Here is a 20,795-nt window from a genome sequence, read left to right as displayed (position 1 = left end):
TGAGATCGACCCTCGTGGTCTCTGAGCAGCCCAGCTTTTGAGAAAGCAAACGCCTCTTCGATTTCTGAGCAGGCGCCTCTTCGATTTCTGAAGCTTCGTCGAGTGCAGATTTTTTTAGGGGCTGACATTAAGTTCCAAAGCACACTTGAATATCCACCAGTAGAAGCTCCATTCTTGCACTTCTAAGATCTTGATTTGTCCGACCTCTTCTCTCTTTAACACCTTTGAAAATGTCTGGCCCCTCCGACCGTCGTTTTGACTTGAACCTCGTTGAAGAGGCAGTCCCGCCTTCTCCAGACAACATATGGCGCCTATCCTTCGTCTCCTCTACTGGTCCTCTTACCGTTGGGGATTCCGTGATGAAGAATGATATGACCGCTGCGGTAGTGGCCAGGAACCTTCTCACTCCCAAAGATAACAGACTACTTTCCAAACGGTCTGATGAGTTGGCTGTTAAGGATTCTCTGGCTCTCAGTGTTCAGTGTGCAGGTTCTGTGTCTAATATGGCCCAACGCCTATTTGCTCGAACCCGCCAAGTTGAATCATTGGCGGCTGAAGTGATGAGTCTTAAACAGGTAGGGGTGGGCACTTAGAACCGAAAACCGAAACCGAAACACGAACCAAATCGAACCGCACCGAACGGTTTGGTTTTGCGGTTTTGAAACGGTTTCGGTTTTGAAACCAAACCGCAACATAGAAAACGGTTTGGTTTCGGTTTTGGCTTTTGAAAACCGCACCGAAACCGAACCGCACCGCAAATATTAATAAACATTTAATTAAATGTCCATATTATATTTCATGTTTTAATTGGTCGTTTGTTAAAATCCATACACTTAGTATGGACTCAACCACACTAGAATATCATCATTCATCACTTTCTTTTGTTCATTAACTTGAAGAACCTTTGTTATTTTATACCATCACACACACATATATGTACAAGGGTGGACTAATCTTGTTATCAAGAGTCGAACAATGATCTACTAAAAGCCACTCATTTGAAGCATGATATCACATATTCTAGTATGAAAATTTCGCTCACGTTTAATGAATTCAAATTTATTCAACTTGTTTTATGAAAAATATTGTAAGGGACACTTTTTTGTTGCACAAACATGTTTTAACATCACAACTACATGCAACATGCTAATTGTTTACATAACAAATGTCATTTTCCTATTACTATTGGGAAATGCTTTTTAATATGTTAAATTGCAAATTGTACATTTTTTCTTAAAAACCAAACCGAAACCGTTTGAAACCGCACCGAACCGAACCAAACGGTTTGATTTCATTTTGGTTTTGGCTTCAAAACCGCACCGAACCAAACCACAAAAACTTGCGGTTTTGGTTTTGGTTTCACTCAAAACCGCACCAAACCGAACCGCGCCCATCCCTATAAACAGGAGATTAGAGGGCTCAAGCATGAGAATAAACAGTTGCACCGGCTCGCACATGACTATGCTACAAACATGAAGAGGAAGCTTGACCAGATGAAGGAATCTGATGGTCAGGTTTTACTTGATCATCAGAGATTTGTGGGTTTGTTCCAAAGGCATTTATTGCCTTCGTCTTCTGGGGCTGTACCGCGTAATGAAGCTCCAAATGATCAACCTCTGATGCCTCCTCCTTCTAGGGTTTTGTCCAGTACTGAGGCTCCGAATGATCCCCCTCCGGTGCCTTCTCTTTCTGGGGCTCTACCGACTGCTGAGACTTCTCCTAATCAACCTTTGTGAAGGCTCCCTCTTGTTTGTTTATTTTGACTCAAGTATATGTACATATTTGTAACTTATCGGGGATATCAATAAATAAGCTTTCCTTCATTTCAACGTATTGTGTTAAATACACCAAAGCCTTCTTCGCTAAGTTATTTGAATTTTCTTTTGTTGAAGCTTGTATGTTGAAGCTTTGTGAGTGGAGCATGTAGGTTGAGGTATTGTTCCCTTAATTTCCCGAGTGAGGAAAACTTCTCGGTTGGAGACTTGGAAAATCCAAGTCACTGAGTGGGATCGGCAGTATGAATCTTAGAACGCCATTGTGTTCTGTCCTGTGTCATGTCCTCCGTTAGATCCAAGTACTCTAAGTCTTTTCTTAGGGTCTCTTCCAAAGTTTTCCTAGGTCTTCCTCTACCCCTTCGGCCCTGAACCTCTGTCCTATAGTCGCATCTTCTAATCGGAGCGTCAGTAGGCCTTCTTTGCACATGTCCAAACCACCGTAACCGATTTTCTCTCATCTTTCCTTCAATTTCGGCTACTCCTACTTTACCCCGGATATCCTCATTCCTAATCTTATCCTTTCTCGTGTGCCCACCCATCCAACGAAGCATCCTCATCTCCGCTACACCCATTTTGTGTACGTGTTGAAGCTTCACCGCCCAACATTCTGTGCCATACAGCATCGCCGGTCTTATTGCCGTCCTATAAAATTTTCCCTTGAGCTTCAGTGGCATACGACGGTCACACAACACGCCGGATGCACTCTTACACTTCATCCATCTAGCTTGTATTCTATGGTTGAGATCTCCATCTAATTCTCCGTTATTTTGCAAGATAGATCCTAGGTAACGAAAACGGTCGCTCTTTGGTATTTCTTGATCTCCGATCCTCACCCCTAACTCGTTTTGGCCTCCATTTGCACTGAACTTGCACTCCATATATTTTGTCTTTGATCGGCTTAGGCGAAGACCTTTAGATTCCAACACTTCTCTCCAAAGGTTAAGCTTTGCATTTACCCCTTCCTAAGTTTCATCTATCAACACTATATCGTCTGCGAAAAGCATACACCAAGGAATATCATCTTGAATATGTTCTGTTAACTCATCCATTACCAATGCAAAAAGGTAAGGACTTAAGGATGAGCCTTGATGTAATCCTACAGTTATGGGAAAACTTTCGGTTTGTCCTTCATGAGTTCTTACGGCAGTCTTTGCTCCTTCATACATATCCTGTATAGCTTGGATATATGCTACTCCTACTCATTTCTTTTCTAAAATCCTCCAAAGAATGTTTCTTGGGACCCTATCATATGTTTTTTCCAAATCTATAAAGACCATGTGTAAATCCTTTTTCCCATCTCTATATCTTTCCATCAATCTTCGTAAGAGATAGATTGCCTCCATGGTTGAGCGCCCTGGCATGAACCCGAATTGGTTGTCCGAAACCCGTGTCTCTTGCCTCAATCTATGCTCAATGACTCTCTCCCAAAGCTTCATTGTATGACTCATTAGCTTAATACCCCTATAGTTCATGCAATTTTGTACATCGCCCTTATTCTTGTAGATAGGCACCAAAGTGCTCATTCGCCACTCATTTGGCATCTTCTTCGTTTTCAAAATCCTATTGAAAAGGTCAGTGAGCCATGTTATACCTGTCTCTCCCAAAACTTTCCACACTTCGATTGGTATATCGTCTGGGCCTACTGCTTTTCTATGCTTCATCTTCTTCAAAGCTACAACCACTTCTTCCTTCCGGATTCTACGATAAAAAGAGTAGTTTCTACACTCTTCTGAGTTACTCAACTCCCCTAAAGAAGCACTCCTTTCATGTCCTTCATTGAAAAGATTATGAAAATAACCTTTCCATCTGTCTTTAACCGCGTTCTCTGTAGCAAGAACCTTTCCATCCTCATCCTTGATGCACCTCACTTGGTTTAGGTCCCTTGTCTTCTTTTCCCTTGCTCTAGCTAGTTTATAGATATCTAACTCTCCTTCTTTGGTATCTAGTCGCTTATACATATCGTCATAAGCCGCTAACTTAGCTTCTCTCACAGCTTTCTTCGCCTCTTGCTTCGCTTTTCTATACCTTTCACCATTTTCATCGGTCCTATCCTTGTATAAGGCTTTACAACATTCCTTCTTAGCCTTCACCTTTGTTTGTACCTCCTCATTCCACCACTAAGATTCCTTTTGGTGTGGGGCAAAGCCCTTGGACTCTCCTAATACCTCTTTTGCTACTTTTCGGATACAACTAGCCATGGAATCCCACATTTGGTTAGCTTCCCCCTCTCTATCCCACACACACTGGGTGATTACTTTCTCTTTGAAAATGGCTTGTTTTTCTTCTTTTAGATTCCACCATCTAGTCCTTGGGCACTTCCAAGTCTTGTTCTTTTTTCTTACTCTTTTGATATGTACATCCATCACCAACAATCGATGTTGATTAGCCACGCTCTCTCCTGCTATAACTTTGCAATCCTTACAAGTTATACGATCCCCTTTCCTCATTAGAAGAAAATCTATTTGTGTTTTTGACGACCCACTCTTGTAGGTGATCACATGTTCTTCTCTCTTCTTAAAGAAGGTGTTGGCTAAGAAGAGATCATATGCCATTGCAAAATCCAAGATAGCTTCCCCATCCTCGTTTCTCTCCCCAAAACCATGGCCACCATGAAAACCTCTATAGTTGCCTGTCTCCCTGCCCACGTGTCCATTTAAATCTCCTCTTATAAATAACTTCTCCGTCTGAGCAATTCCTTGCACCAAGTCTCCAAGGTCTTCCCAAAATTTCTCCTTCGAACTCGTATCCAACCCTACTTGAGGTGCGTACGCACTAATCACATTGATAAGTTCTTGTCTTATTACAATCTTGATTGCCATGATTCTATCTCCTACCCTCTTGACATCTACAACATCTTGTGTCAAGGTCTTGTCCACGATGATGCCAACACCGTTTCTCGTTCTATTTGTGCCCGAATACCATAGTTTAAACCCTGAGTTTTCTAGATCCTTTGCCTTACGACCAACCCACTTAGTTTCTTGTAGGCACATAATATTTATCCTTCTCCTCACCATAACTTCTACTACTTCCATAGATTTTCCCGTCAAGGTTCCTATATTCCACGTTCCTAAACGCATTTTGCTCTCTTGAACTCTACCCTTCTGTCCTAGCTTCTTCACCCTTCCCCGTCTAATAGGATCAAAGTACTTCTTTTGTGTGTCCCGTGTAAAGTTGATAGGAGCATATGCTCCCAAACAACTTTGAGTGGAGTCGTTCGAAAAGAAGTTTCTATAGCCCCCTTGCTCATTTAACACTGCATCCGGGTGCCGATGGAGATACAGCGACCCTTGCTCACTTATCACTGTGCTCGGGCCACACAGCGCGCCACTTACGGGTGACGCCCTAGCTTTAGTGCGATTTCGTTCTTGATTCATTTTCATAAGGATTCGACGTGATCATGGAGTGCCGGCTGTCGACTACCTGACGCCCTCCCCCTCCTCATTTATCCGGGCTTGGGACCGGCAATGTAAGATAAACTTACACGGCGGAGTTTATATTGCCCCACACTACATTAAAAAAATTCATTGTAGAAATATTGTTTGGGAAGGTGCTGGATTTTTCCGGTGGAATGACTTTTCCTTTAAACTCGCTGCTTAACGATTTGAACTTTTTCTTTCTCCCAAGTATAAATAGAGTAGTAACTGTTTGGAAATACTCCATTTTAAGTAATTTATGAGTAAAACATGGACACTGCTTTGGTGACAAATTTATCGTTTGTAATCATAAAAAAAATAATTCAATTAAGATCACCTGAAAGCTTGTTTGTAAATGATTTTGTGGAACTGGTAACCGTGGAAGGTAAGCAAAAGTAGTCCTCAGCTAAAAACCATTTATATTTCGAGCACTGGTTTATAAAGTGTTAGGAAATAAGGTAATACAAATTTTTAGACATAAAGTCCTATTGTGAAACTACGATCTACCTTACATTAGCTGGAGACATTAAGACGTTTTATCTATGATAGTGATGACCAAACAGCAACCACCCATTTGAAAGGAGTAACATTCTGGGTCCATTGGCTATATATCTTTATTTTGGATTTCATGATTAAGCATTGATAGGAAATCTTAACCACCACCACCGGAGGACAAGCAAAACGTTCATTTCCTACTGCCTTCTTATCCTACGTTTCTTCTGAGTGTCACACAACTTTGGATTCCTTGTGCTCCATGTGGCTTGAATTTGTGATTAAAACTAGGAGCAAAATCATCCCAAATAATGTAAAAGTGGAGCTATATTTTTGTGAAGGTTGACCTAACTGTATATACATGTGAGCATGACCATGGACTGATCTAAATAATTCATAGTACTCACTTGTGCCATCGGGGTAAAAATTGATTTGTGGCATGTATTACTATGTGTAAATCTTCCTTATTACAATTGAACCAAATTCGATGTTGACTACCTAACAAATAATCATTAATTTGAGCTTGTCTGAGATATTTGATATCACATGACAAGAGTTAAATGGACTTGACTTGAGAGTGAAGAATGATTAATTAAGGGTTAATTACATTTTACATTCTTTAGATTTGTAGTGATTTTTAAAACAGGCCACAAAGTTTCAATTTTCTCTATTGCATTTTCAGATTTTAAAATTGTATCAATTGTTCATTCGATATGATTGATTGTATGATAATCTTTAAATTGGTGACATGGTGAGCTTGAGACCCTTATATGTGCTGATGCGTAAGCAACATTTGCATAACAACAGAAAAGTAATCAATTTAGTGGATGATTAGACGTTCAAAGAGACAAAAGGTGCAATTGATATAATTAATTTCAAAACCTTAGAATTGTAATGTGTCAATATGAAAAATTAAAACGTCATTGTTTTGAAACCACCACAAATTTAAATAGTGTAAAATGTAGTTAGCCCATTAATTCAAAACTGTATAACCAGACTTTTCAAAATTTCCTGCATGCATCTTTTGGGGAAATAAAAATGAAAGAGTTCTCAGGTATGCTCAGTCCAAATACCGGTGATTCTATCTACTGACTCATGAATATTTTAAGGATTTTATGTTGTTAGCTACTAAACTTACACTCAATTTCTGGTTGATTTTAGCGAATAGTGGGAATACTGATGGAATGTAAGGAGTTGATGGAGAAAATCGTTGACGGAGAAAATCGAATATTTTTAGGATTTCGATTGGTTGCTATTGAACATTTGCACAATTTTCAGTTTGTACCCAATACTGAAACTCATGATGCAGTTTCAATATTCGGCGGAAGGCAACAAAATATTTTGATGATTTTCAATTGGTGGCTATTAAACTAGGGACACTTTGTATCCGGTCCTTAGTTGGTATAATTCTTTAATTGAAATTTTTAATTTTTAAATTATACTTCATATCACTCATTATCACAGCAAAATTATTGGAGACCATTGTAACTGAAATCCCAAATTTCAATCCCCCAATTCAAGCTATTCTTCTGTTTATAGTTTGTACCCAAGATAGACTTTATGAGCCATAAAGTATGAATAAAAACAACTTCAAAGTATGCCATTGAACAAGTCTCGTATCTTCATTACAAACACAAACTCACTTCAGAGTCTATTATGGAAAAGCAGATGTGAAGTCGCCATACACGCTAATAGAAAAATTATACCCCATGCAATAAGATTGTACCCCACCTCCCAAAAACACCCCTACCCCCACCCCCACCCCACCCCAAACACCCGCATATGGCATTTTTAATCTCATTGACTGCAAAAATCTTCCAGTATTTTTGTTTACCTGATTAGCTAGTTTGTACCCAAGATTAAAAACTGATTTTGCAGTCACCATATATGATAAAAAAAAATGTACCCAATTGTAAATACCAAAATTCTGTATCGAATAAAACAAGAATATGTGTACAAAGTAGATTTGTATTGATTTGAATTTGTAGGTTACAATCTTTGTTTACAATTTTCCTCTAATTCGGTCTTCAAAATTGATGTAGATGTGTAGGTTATTGATCCAAGGGTCGTGATGACTTGATCTCAGACGAACGGTTGAACGATTGCTCCAAGTTTTGAGCTTGGATCAATGCGTGGATGGTCTTTACCTCAAGGTGCGGCAAAGATGATGTTGATGCAAGATTTCGTTGATTCAAGGGTCTTGGTGACTTGATCTTGAAACGAACGTCATTACAAGTTTTGAGCTTGCAACAAAGTCTTGAAAGAATCAGCACAAGTGCTTGTTGATTCTTCAAGGGAGTGCTTCGGCTTTGGTCGAAAGAAAGCTTCAGCTTTGGTTGTGTGTTCTTTGAAGAGAGCTTTGACAGCGTACTAGTCTTCAAAGATTTGTGCAGAGGTTCTTCTTCATGTAGAATTTTCGACCCCTTTGTGTGTCTTGGGTCCTTATATTTATAGACTTCCAAAGCCATGCATTTGGATGGATTTGGCCTTGATTTGTGTCTTGATTCATCCATGGGAGAATTTAGGCATGTTTTGTGTCTTAATTGTAGCCACTTTCCCCTATATTGGCCGAAATTTATAGGCCTTGTTGCCTATTTTGTGAGCAATCTTCAATACTTGCTTGTTTTATGAAGATGTTTTAGCTTTCTTTCCGATTTTGGAAGCAATTTGGGCATGTTTGCCAATTTTAAGGGATACTTTCTCCCTTGTGCTGAATTTTGGGAAGTTTTATTCTTCCTTTGCTTGATTTATGCCACATGTCATTGATGACTTGTCTATTTGTGATGAGTCATATGTCATGTGGAGTTTTGTGATGCGTCATTTGTATGCAACGAAATTTACATGTCTACACCAATGCAATAAGATTGTACCCCATGTCTGGCCTTTTAAGCCCCGTAAAGGAAAAAAAAAAAAACTTATTCGAACATTTTTACAAACACTTGTTGTGCATACCAGAAATTTGCATAAACAAAAATACAAGCTAAAGCGAAATGCTTGCATATTCAAATACAAGTTGGTAAGAATATACAAAAACACCTTAACAAAAAAAAGAAAGTAAAAAAAAAACCCTCAAACTGGTCGTAGGATCTCCAAGTTCCTATGCAAATGCAATGCAGTTCTTCCTCACTTGAAATACCTCCAACTGGGTAGAACTATGGTGAAAAGATTACCCATTTAAAATTTTAACAAAGTATGTCTGATGTAAGAATATACAAAAACACCTTAACAAAAAAAAGAAAGTAAAAAAAAAACCCTCAAACTGGTCGTAGGATCTCCAAGTTCCTATGCAAATGCAATGCAGTTCTTCCTCACTTGAAATACCTCCAACTGGGTAGAACTATGGTGAAAAGATTACCCATTTAAAATTTTAACAAAGTATGTCTGATGTAACAAAAAGAAGGGATGCAATTCAAATCTTCTGAAAAAATATATGTTTGTTTGAAAGCTAGCGGAGAATGTACAAGTACGGCTCAAATTTTGACAAAATTTGAATTGATGGATTTGAATGCAAACTAAAAACAAAAAACGGAATAGCTTGAATTGCATAACTGAGATTTGAGAGTTTCAGTTACAATGCTCTAATTATTTTGATAGTGATAATGAATGATATGATCAGGGTATTTATAAATTAATTTTTTAATAAATAAAATAAAAAGCTGAAATGAAAATATGTAAAAATGTTGATGTGTACAAAGTTTATGGACCTTGATCAGAAACTAAAATTCAACAAGGTTTTAATCATAGAGTAGTGGTAACTAGGGACTGGATTCTAATTTCTCCATTAAACTATAACACAATTTTCGGTTGTTTGATATCGAATGTTGATACTAATCATGGCCACAATAGTCATTTCCTTTTTGAGCAAACAAGTCAATTTCATGTTAAAATGTTTTCAATATATAGTAATAATTGAAACCTTGCATGCCAAGAACGTATCCTGAAGTCCAAAACAAAGCCCTGGTATTTTGTAAGCATCCATAATAAGACCGAGTAAACCCTAAATCCGAAGTAGAAAACGGTACATATTTTGATGTCAACATCACGACTTCAGCCACATGCTCAAGATTCCTCCTCATTCTGCTATTACTTGATAATTACAACTTGTATTATAAAGAGTTAATTCTAATTTATTACTACGAAGTTTATTAGTTTTCAACATTTCAAATATGGAGTTTTTTTTTTCTTTTTTCCTGACAGAAACCATATAGAACACAACTTGTATTACTATAAATATTCATTTGTATATTTTGACAGAAGCCATGTAGAACACTACTTGTATTACTACAAATGGGTCGTTCAGAGGCGTAATGCAAAAGTTCTCCTGAAGAAACATCAGAGGAATAATTATTAGACACCTTATATAAGAGTTGGGAGATGTTCCACGAGCCTTCTTCGTGGCCGCCCATAATAGGTCTTTACACGGGGCCATATCCGGCCCAATGGTGGCACGACACTGACTCTCCAGAATTTTTCTTGGGATCACTACTACAAAAGGGCTTTATTGTGTCAGTGTGTGATGTTGGTTTAATATAATATAGTGGTGGACAAGACATTTGCGATACCTACTGAACATGACGTCGGATTTACTGTTGGTTGTAAGCGTCATAAATAGTCTATGTCGCTTTTAACCAACGAAAACAATTAATGTCACTTATAACCGACATATATTTTAATAATTTTTAATTACTGGTGTCACATTAAAGAAAAACCATGTCGCTTTTAAGCAACATGAAGTTGGTGTCGGAAAAGGTGTCCCTTCTAGCCGACACTAATGATTTTTTTAAAAATATTTTAAAGCCTGCGTGGGTTCCGACCAACATAAATTTTAATTTTTTTAAATATTTTGAAACCCGATGTCGGTTGTAAGCGACAGATTGATGGCCTACTCACTAGAAGAAAAAAGCTCATCTATCACGGTGAATGCTCGTGATAAATTGCAATCCACCACGGACACTGTGCCCGTTAGTATTCTGGATGTGATAAAAAGTCTCATTTTCTGTCACGGGTTATGCCCGTTGTTAACTGCAATATGACAACGGATTGTACCCGTGGTAGATTGAGATCTAACACCACGTGCTATGACCGTTGTCGATTACTAATTAACCACAGCTAATGCCCGTGATAAATTGCAATCCACCACGATCACTGTGCCCGTTAGTATTCTGGATGTGATAAAAAATCTCATTTCTACCACGGGTTATGCCCGTTGTCAACTGCAATATAACCACGGATTGTACCCGTGGTAGATTGAGATCTAACACCACGTACTATGTCCGTTGTCGATTACTAATTAACCACAGCTAAAGCCCGTTATAAATTATTTTCCAAAATTAAAAAAATTTATTTAACAAATATATATATATATATATATCTGTATTTATATATTTTAGTATAGAATAACCAACAAAATTGCAGATTTACTACAATATAATAAGCACATAAAAAATACTTGATAATATTATAACATAATTTAAAAATACTTGAGTTTCCAAATGAATACATAAACGGAAGTCATAAAGTACTATCCATGTAGTGCCTAATGAATACATAAACGGAAGTCATAAAGTACTATCTATGTAGTGTCAAAGTACAATTTTCTAGTCTAAGTACGAACTAAAATTACTCCCCAACTCGGACGTACTTTGATGGCCAGGCAATTGTACTAGACACAGCATCCTCAAGGACACGAAATTCACTTGTAGGGCGGTACAAAGATATATTCTCCACTCTGACAACAGTTACCCAAACTTTCCAGCAATTAGGACCAAGCACCATGTGATGAACTTTCGCCTCAGGATTTGTTGATTCTATTTCTCCAGTTGCAACAACTTGTCCATTTCCGAGCCAATTTAGTAACTTGCATGAAGACCCTCGTAAAATACCAACAGGTTGTAACTAGCATAAAGAAATCAAATAAGAACATCAATTTTAAATGATTAAGTTATCAAACTATTTAACAATTATTATCAAGCGTGTGTTTACTACCTGAGAAGTGGCTTTAGAACCTTCTTTTCTCTTAATGTTGTCTCTTTCTATGTTTGGACTACTTCTCTGTGACAACCAAATGTGGAAGACACAAAATTCGATCAGTTTATATCAAAATCTCATAAGTTTCATAAGCTAACTATTTAGTACTTGTTCTCGTATACCTGGGAACTGGCTTTGGAAGCTTGTCTAGAAGCATCATCAGCTTCGTGTGCACTTCTTCTATCACATTGTATCTAATAACAAAACAAAAACAATCTAATTATCAACATCTGCTATGTCTTATTATATTTCCACTGTGCTATACTTGGGATCATATATGTACCTGAGAACTAGCTTTTGAAGTGTGTCTAGAACCATCATTAGCCTCTGGTGCACTTTTCTTATTACATTGTAACTGATAAAAAGATAAATGCAAATAATCAAAATCAAATGAAACAACTGATAACAAGATAGATGCAAAGAAACTATTAGCTGCATAGACTAACTAAGCCTGAAAGTGAACATGTTCACTATTTTCAGTTTCATACATGGGGAGATGATCTGGAAACCTGGTAACTGGAATTGGGAACCTGTTTTACACCATTCTTAGTTCTTTGGAGATCTATACAGCCTCCCTGTGACTAGTGAATATGTAAGAAATAGAAGTTTATCAATTTCAGATTCAACAAAATACCATTATTTACTAATGACACATTTTTACCTGAGGCCTATTTGTGGAGACTTGAATTGCATCATTGGTATTAGTTTCTTTACCATTTCCCTGCAGCGATATGATTAGAAGTTAGAATATATTTTTTAGACCGTTATTGTTTTATTTGTACTCATTAAAAAACCAATCCAATGAGTCTTTTGTAACAAATATCTCCCTTTCCGATAAAAGATGTGGTTACGAGGGTAAAGTTGGATGTATCAAGTATTGCTGACAAATATTCATCCAGTGTTGGTGGGTATCTACAGTGGAACCGTTGGCTTCCCTCAAGTAAGCTCTAACTATATACAAATTGATCATGCCGTAAATCTTTTATCATTTTTATAAATATATACAAAGTTGCATATATAATTACCTCATTTTGTTGTTTAGCCAACACAAGATCAAACACTTCCCGCAATTTTCCTTCGACATTTTGTAGTCGGTCTCTAAGCTCTCGATTACTCATGCTGGCATATGTTTGGGCATCATATCTAGAAGGTGTAACCCCATAACCACCTCCACGAAGTCGACCTCGATGTTCAGGTCCAAGTGCTTGTGATAAGGCATCATCTTTTATAGAACCATTGTCTGTTGTTGGCATTTCATTAACCAACTTAATGTCATCCTATACATTTAAAAATCATTTACAAGATTAAAAGAAAAATGAACAAAAAATAACACAAGGATAATTTCAAATTGAAGCTTCGTACCATTTTCTTTGACACTATCTCATTTACCGGTTGACCATTTTTTCTTGTACGAGCAGCTATCCAAAGACTGACTCTATTTAAATCCTCCTCAGGTGTACCTTTGTTTCTCTATTAATTAATCCATAATTTAAACTCCATATAAGTGTGTTGTCACTGAAATGAAATTAAAATATATACAAAGGTTCATACCAGCTCGTCCTCCAAGTGTGCATATCCTTTACGACTCATCACATGAGGGAGAGTATGGAATGATTTCAACTTTTTGAACTTCTCACTAATTGCCTAACAAAGAAAAACAGGTAACAAGGAACTTCATTTAACCAACATCCATGCATAGAAAACCTAATCATTAATTTAAAATTTAATACAAACAAGCTTACATCAAACTCAGGAGAGCATCGATGTTTAACAAATTTGTCCCAATCAGCTTGTTTCTCAACATTAGCAGGCTTCAAGAGTTGCATTTGTTCCATTGCATCAGGACCATCATCAAGGGATCTTATTTGTTTTGTCAACGTGGCTTTGTATGTACGCCAACACCCAGACATTTGTGTTAATAATATCTTTTTACGACAGGGTGCCAAATCGTATTTTTGCTGCATTAACCATGAATCTTTATTAACATAAAAAAGATAATTGATTTTTATATGTATTATAGAAGAACAATAGTTAGGAAATAAGAGCACAGCTTCAGTTATAAATTTTACCTTCACAGCAGCCCATAATTTATCTTTCAAAATTGTAGGAACTTCATCCCAACTTGCGTAAGTTACTGGTATTAGTTGTCTTGCAAGGATCCCTGCCGACGAACTCAAACTCGCTGATCCAACACCAAAATGTTGTCCTTTGTAATTGAATTGAACACCAATTTGTTTGGCCTTTGACAGAGCATTATAATCCAACATTGTTGGACCTCTTCCCTTTCTCTTTTTTGCTTCATTCACATCATCACTTGAGTGAATCTCGTCACCGTCTGGCAAACCATCAAAATCCATAGACACCTAAAAATTGAAACCAAATTCGTAGAGAGATTAACAAAGGAATGTTTTCGGTCTTAGAAGAAAAAACCAAGTTAGAGAGAAAGATTTCGTAGGGTAACCAAATGCAACTACAAGACCACTCAATTCATACCAAATTTATAGAGAGAGATCAGTGAATAATGTTTGCGTCCTAGTAAAAAAGAACGATGTGAAGAGAAGGATTGAGGGGATAGCCAAATATAACTGCAACTGACTGGGGGAACTTTGAACGGCAGTTTCTTCGCTTCGTGGGTTTTTAATTAAGTTTTGTTTCCAATAAAAAATATATTAACTTTTATTATGTTAATTGTTTTACAATTATATCATCATTGGGACTCTCTTATAGCCATAAAATTAAAACTTTATTAGGACTCTGATACTAGGGGTGGGCATGGGTTGCAACTCTCTTATACATCATTTTTATAAAATAAGGCTGCAGCCGCTGCACTGCAATGCACAACAGCACTGCAGCAGCACATATTACACTCACAAGAGCTGTCTTTAAGAATTGAGGATGCACTGCAGCAACACATATTAGAGGAGTATTGAAGCACAGATTGTGCCCAACCACACATATTAATATTATTATCCAAATCCAAATTCCAAATCCAAAATAACATCCAAATCCAATCCAAATTAACATCTCCAAGACATCCAATGCAAGGTCCAAATCCAAAAATAACCCAAAAGAGAAATTAGTGAATAGACCCTATGAAAACTTAAAGAACATTGTGGTAATCTATCCATGGTTCCTAACCGAGGTGCAAATTATACAGCAATTGGTACTTAACATACAATAAAAATTGTTTAGGGTATGATACTTATAGACATTTGAATTACCTTGTGGCTTCGAAATGGATTGGTCAGAACTCAGGAGTCAGGAGACTCATGACCATGAGGTGGTGGTCGAAGTTGAGATGAGCAGATAGTGGTGGTCGGAGACTCGGAGTCGACTTTAGAGAAGCTGAGGGAGGGAGCTCAGGTATCATGAATCGAGAGGGAGGAGAGTAATGGTTACTCTCCATCGATGAGAACCGTATTGAAGGTTTTGTGGATTTCGCAATCTGGGCTAAAAAAATTGATAACCATAAAAAAAGGACCTCAAGCCAAGGGAAGAAGGAAGGCTGCGTTTTGGGGAAGAAGGAAGACTGCATTTGAGGATCATCCTTTTTAGATAAAGAAATCGTTGAAGATAGGGTTTGAGGATGAAGGAAAGCTGGGTTCGGGGAAGAAGGAAGGTTGGGTTTTGGGAAGAAGGAATGGCTTGGGGTTTGGGGAAGAAGGTGGGCTGGGTTTTGGGGGAGAAAGGAATGGCTGGGAAGACGTCCGAGGGAGGGGTTGGGTCGGACGAGGAAGGAGACCGTCCATCTCCTCTGTTATTTTGTTCTTTTCTTTTTTTTTTTAAATTTTTAAAAGGTCAAAATGATAATAAAATTCCAGCTCTGTAAAAATAAGGACAGATTGTGAGATTTGAATGCAAGCATCACGGCTGACGTAATACTATTGTACTACTCTATAATTTCTCGACACCGGGAGAGAGAGATAAAGAGGGAGCAGAGGGAGGACCGAGGTTAGCAGATTCCATCGAATTGTAATTATCATTTTTTATTTATTTTGGTCAAATCGCAAAACAAACATTCAAAGGTCAAATAAAGAGAAAAAATTTTTCGAAGGTTATCAACGAAAAATCACGATTTAACGGTTATTTTAACTCCGATTTTGATGATTTTTTACAGCTACACTTCTTGACCCTATATGAATACAATGAATGAATTCGATCTTCAATTTAAAATATTTACATTAATGGATATCACAAAATCTTATGTTATACTTAATGAAAGTATGAATAAACTCTTAAGTGTTATCAAATCTATCATTTTGATGGGATACGCATTCTACGAAACTAATTTCAACGATCCAACCGTCAAATTTGTTTGTATATACTTCGAGATCGCATATGCTAAAAATGGCAAAAAACAAACATTTAGAGATCAAGTAACGAGACAAACAATTTCGACGGTTATCAACGAAACATCACGATTTAACAGTTATTTTAACTCCGATTTTGATGATTTTTTACAGCTACACTTCTTAACCCTATATGAATACAATGAATGAACTCGATCTTCAATTTAAAATATTTACATTAATGGATATCACAAAATCTTATGTTATACTTAATGAAAGTATGAATAAATTCTTAAGTGTTAGCAAATCTATCATTTTGATGGGATACGCATTCTATGAAACTAATTTCAACGATCCAACCTTCAAATTTGTTTGTATATACTTCAAGATCGCATATGCTAAAAATGGCAAAAAAAAAATATTTACAGATCAAGTAACGAGACAAAACCTTTCGACGATTATCAACGAAAAATCACGATTTAACGGTTATTTTAACTCCGATTTTGATGATTTTTTACAGCTACACTTCTTGACCCTATATGAATACAATGAATGAACTCGATCTTCAATTTAAAATATTTACATTAATGGATATCACAAAATCTTATGTTATACTTAATGAAAGTATGAATAAACTCTTAAGTGTTAGTGAATCTATCATTTTGATGGGATACGCATTCTACAAAACTAATTTCAACGATCCAACCGTCAAATTTGTTTGTATATACTTTGAGATCACATATGCTAAAAATGGCAAAAAACAAACATTTAGAGATCAAGTAACGAGACAAAAAATTTCGACGGTTATCAACGAAACATCACGATTTAACGGTTATTTTAACTCCGATTTTGATGATTTTTTACAGCTACACTTCTTAACCCTATATGAATACAATGAATGAACTCGATCTTCAATTTAAAATATTTACATTAATGGATATCACAAAATCTTATGTTATACTTAATGAAATTATGAATAAACTCTTAAATGTTAACGAATCTATCATTTTGATGGGATACGCATTCTACGAAACTATTTTCAACGATCCAACCATCAAACTTGCTTGTATATACTTCGAGATCGCATACGCCAAAAATTGCAAAAAACAAACATTTAGAGATCAAGTAACGAGACAAAAAATTTCGACGGTTATCAACGAAACATCATGATTTAACGGTTATTTTAACTCCGATTTTGATGATTTTTTACAGCTACACTTCTTGACCCTATATGAATACAATGAATGAACTCGATCTTCAATTTAAAATATTTACATTAATGGATATCACAAAATCTTATGTTATACTTAATGAAAGTATGAATAAACTCTTAAGTGTTAGCGAATCTATCATTTTGATGGGATACGCATTCTACGAAACTAGTTTCAACGATCCAACCGTCAAACTTGTTTGTATATACTTCGAGATCGCATATGCCAAAAATTGTAAAAAACAAACATTTAGAAATCAAGTAACGAGACAAAAAATTTCGACGATTATCAACGAAACATCACGATTTAACAGTTATTTTAACTCCGATTTTGATGATTTTTTACAGCTACACTTCTTGACCCTATATGAATACAATGAATGAACTCGATCTTCAATTTAAAATATTTACATTAATGGATATCACAAAATCTTATGTTATACTTAATGAAAGTATGAATAAACTCTTAAATGTTAGCGAATCTATCATTTTGATGGGATACACATTCTACGAAACTAGTTTCAACGATCCAACCGTCAAACTTGTTTGTATATACTTCGAGATCGTATACGCCAAAAATTGCAAAAAACAAACATTTAGAGATCAAGTAACGAGACAAAAAATTTCGACGGTTATCAACGAAACATCACGATTTAACGGTTATTTTAACTCCGATTTTGATGATTTTTTACAGCTACACTTCTTGACCCTATATGAATACAATGAATGAACTCGATCTTCAATTTAAAATATTTACATTAATGGATATCACAAAATCTTATGTTATACTTAATGAAAGTATGAATAAACTCTTAAGTGTTAGCGAATCTATCATTTTGATGGGATACGCATTCTACGAAACTAGTTTCAACGATCCAACCGTCAAACTTGTTTGTATATACTTCGAGATCGCATACGCCAAAAATTGCAAAAAACAAACATTCAAAGGTCAAATAAAGAGAAAAAAAATTTAGACGGTTATCAACGAAAAATCACGATTTAACGGTTATTTTAACTCCGATTTTGATGAGTTTTTACATCTACACTCCTTTACCCTATATGAATACAATGAATGAATTTGATCTTCAATTTAAAATATTTACAGTGAAAAACGCCGGAAGAGAAATTTACGAGCTGTAAGCCACAAGAATGCATACACATCTCCAAGTTCGATGATCAATGATAATTTAAATGCTTATTCAGAACAAGAAAACGCAATCAAAAGATATAGGATAAAAGAAACCTAAGTGATGCAGAGAGGTTGCCGCTGATTGAGGGAGAGATGACCGGAGAGACGACCAAACCGAGACCGGTCGGAGACGGAAGAGATGGAGACAAAGGATTGACGTTTTCTTTTTAGGGTTTCACAGTTTCACGCAAGGGGGAAATAATTGGGATTTTAGATTTTGATATCCTCCAAAATATTTAAAAAAAAACACAAAAAAACATCCACCACGGGTCGATGGCGTGGTGAATTTTCAAAAGGCGGTGTGGTTGTTTGAAGTAACCACAACGAGCATATCGCGTGGTGGTTTTGATATTCCATCACGGAATTAAAAATCGTTGTAGATTATTCACTTTTAACAACGGGCCAAAATCTGACCGTGGTGAATTAATATTATCTACCACGAGCTACATTTAACCATGGTAATTAAATAGTTCTACCACGAGCTGTTGATGCCCGTGGTGGAATTGATGTGGTAAATATGCTGTTATGTACTAGTGACTCTCCCCCGTGTTTTCTTCTTCCTCTCTCGCATCTTTCTTATTTGTTCTTCCAATTTATAAACCACCCCCCCCCGGCCCGTGTTTTCTTGTTCCTCTCTCGCATCTTTCTTATTTGTTTTTCCAACTTCATTAATTCCTTCTTCACCACAGTAAGTTTTTCTTGCTTCTAATATTTTTATTTTCTCCTCTTATGTTTAATTTTTATTTACAATTTGTTTTTGTAGGGAATTTATTTGAGCTGGTTGAGTACATAAAGAATTGATCGACAACGGAATTCTTCCGTAATTCAGGTTTCAATTTGTGTGTCATAAAATTATATTATTAATTTTTATTACGTATTATATATAAGTTAATTTTTATTTATTAAAATATTATATGAGATAACATAAAAAAAAGCAGCTGCTTATTTTTTAACTTTGGGTTAAACTTTTTATATTTTATATTTTTTTAAGCTTGTTTCCTATCGCTTTTAGCTGACGACATTTGTCATATGTGTCGGTTAAATTGAAATATTTTGGGCGGGAATTTTCCTGCTTGTTTTGCACGCAGAAATGGATTGGGAAGAGGATTTTCTGTCAGTGTCAAATGTGGCATCGGTTTTAACCGACGCAACCTCTACTTATTTTGATGCAACCTTTACTTACTTCGATGCCACTTGCAATCAAAGTCAAGTCTGTAAGGCTCGCGTCGGTTTTAATCGGCGCATCATGCGCTCTTACCAACATGAATTTTCAGGACTACTAGTTGGAAAGATTGCGGAGACTGGCTTGTATCACCAAAGACTGCCTAGTATTCTCTGCAGTTTTCCTCTAGCTGCCTGTTATTTTTTTTTATAATTTTTTTATAATTTTTTCCCTATAAATAGCTAAGTCAAACAGAGGAAACGGCAATCGACACTTACTACTCAAAACTCTCTCAAGTTCTCTTTTTCTCTCTACTACTTTTTTGACTTTGGCATTGGAGACCCTTTGGTAGACACCCTCATCAAATCAACTGTCCAAAATTTGCATCTACAATGGAAACCCAAGAGACTCCCAACTCAATGAGGGACATTTAATGAGAAGCTGAAGATTGCTGCAGTATTAGTTTATTAGTTGACTTGTACTATAACTAGTCCATGAAGCAATGTTTTGTAGATGAGCAGATGAGTTTTAGCATTTTTAGTCCAGTTTACTCCACCCCAAGCTCATCCTTCTATGTGTGTGTGTGTGTGTGTGTGTATTTGTTCACCCCCTAAATTCTTCATGGTCCTGCGTGTTGGTTAGGAATTTACATGAACATGAAATTTAGAGATTATGAGTCTGCCACTACTAGTTGCAGGAAGCTAGTAAATGGTGTGCATGTGTGTGAGAAAAATTACGCTTATTTCAACCAAACGATTGTGTCATTGAGAGGGAGAGCTCAACTTAGTTCTTTTTCTGCCTTAAATGCTAAGGATATGTCATTGGTGAGTTAACATGACACTTGTTGTTGAAGCCTTGACACTAAAAGAGAGAGAAATTGCTTAAATGCTTGTATTGAAATGACAATAGTGATTCAAAGAGAGATTCACACTAATATAACAAAGCTATTACAAGAGTGATTCATAAAGAGAATGCTTGTACAATTATAAAGCTTTGACTCTGAAAGAGATGAGAGAGCTTGCTTGATTGAATAAAGCTTTAAATGAAGAGGTTTACTCCGTTGGTTTTTGAGAAATTTGTATGTTAGTTTGGTTGAGTGTCCCTTTCTCTTTCTCCTTGTACTCTTCTATATGAAGTGCTCCATCAAACCCTAGTCTTCACTCATCTTCAAAATATCTTCATTTGTGGTCTACAATAAAAAATGCCTTACAACCACATGCTTGTTCTCCACGCCAAGA

The 20,795-nt window shown here is 36.4% G+C and overlaps 2 protein-coding genes across 2 annotated transcripts; one reads left to right on the top strand and one right to left on the bottom strand.

Annotated features, from left to right (window-relative positions):
• The first annotated feature begins 289 nt into the window (after positions 1 to 289).
• LOC126588271 (uncharacterized) lies at positions 290 to 1,736 on the top strand. The gene is made up of 2 exons (XM_050253354.1): positions 290 to 575; positions 1,407 to 1,736. Exons 1-2 carry the CDS (start codon positions 360 to 362, stop codon positions 1,734 to 1,736), a joined length of 546 nt encoding a protein of 181 aa, XP_050109311.1. The 5' UTR covers positions 290 to 359.
• A 9,548-nt stretch (positions 1,737 to 11,284) lies between these two features.
• On the bottom strand, positions 11,285 to 12,960 carry LOC126591096 (uncharacterized). Its single transcript, XM_050256664.1, has 7 exons — positions 12,733 to 12,960; positions 12,369 to 12,428; positions 12,196 to 12,288; positions 11,991 to 12,062; positions 11,830 to 11,901; positions 11,666 to 11,731; positions 11,285 to 11,575 (listed from the first exon to the last, which is right to left on the bottom strand). The coding sequence occupies exons 1-7, from the start codon at positions 12,958 to 12,960 to the stop codon at positions 11,300 to 11,302; spliced, it is 867 nt and encodes a 288-aa protein (XP_050112621.1). The 3' UTR covers positions 11,285 to 11,299.
• Between the last annotated feature and the right edge of the window lie 7,835 nt (positions 12,961 to 20,795).

This window comes from Malus sylvestris, chromosome 11 (genome assembly GCF_916048215.2).
Source record: "Malus sylvestris chromosome 11, drMalSylv7.2, whole genome shotgun sequence".
NCBI lineage: Eukaryota > Viridiplantae > Streptophyta > Magnoliopsida > Rosales > Rosaceae > Malus > Malus sylvestris.
The sequence above is the reverse complement of the archived record's forward strand: the minus strand, read 5'-3'. Positions and strand labels throughout refer to the sequence as shown.

Excerpts from the sequence above, each read along its gene's own strand:
- LOC126588271 (XM_050253354.1), top strand. The coding sequence starts at position 360 with ATGAAGAATGATATGACCGCTGCGGTAGTGGCCAGGAACCTTCTCACT. Across the intron at positions 576-1,406 it reads AAGTGATGAGTCTTAAACAG|GAGATTAGAGGGCTCAAGCA; the intron begins GTAGGGGTGGGC and ends CCCTATAAACAG.
- LOC126591096 (XM_050256664.1), bottom strand. The coding sequence starts at position 12,960 with ATGCCAACAACAGACAATGGTTCTATAAAAGATGATGCCTTATCACAA. Across the intron at positions 12,289-12,368 it reads TCTCCACAAATAGGCCTCAG|TCACAGGGAGGCTGTATAGA; the intron begins GTAAAAATGTGT and ends CATATTCACTAG. Across the intron at positions 12,063-12,195 it reads TTTCCAGATCATCTCCCCAT|TTACAATGTAATAAGAAAAG; the intron begins GTATGAAACTGA and ends TCTTTTTATCAG.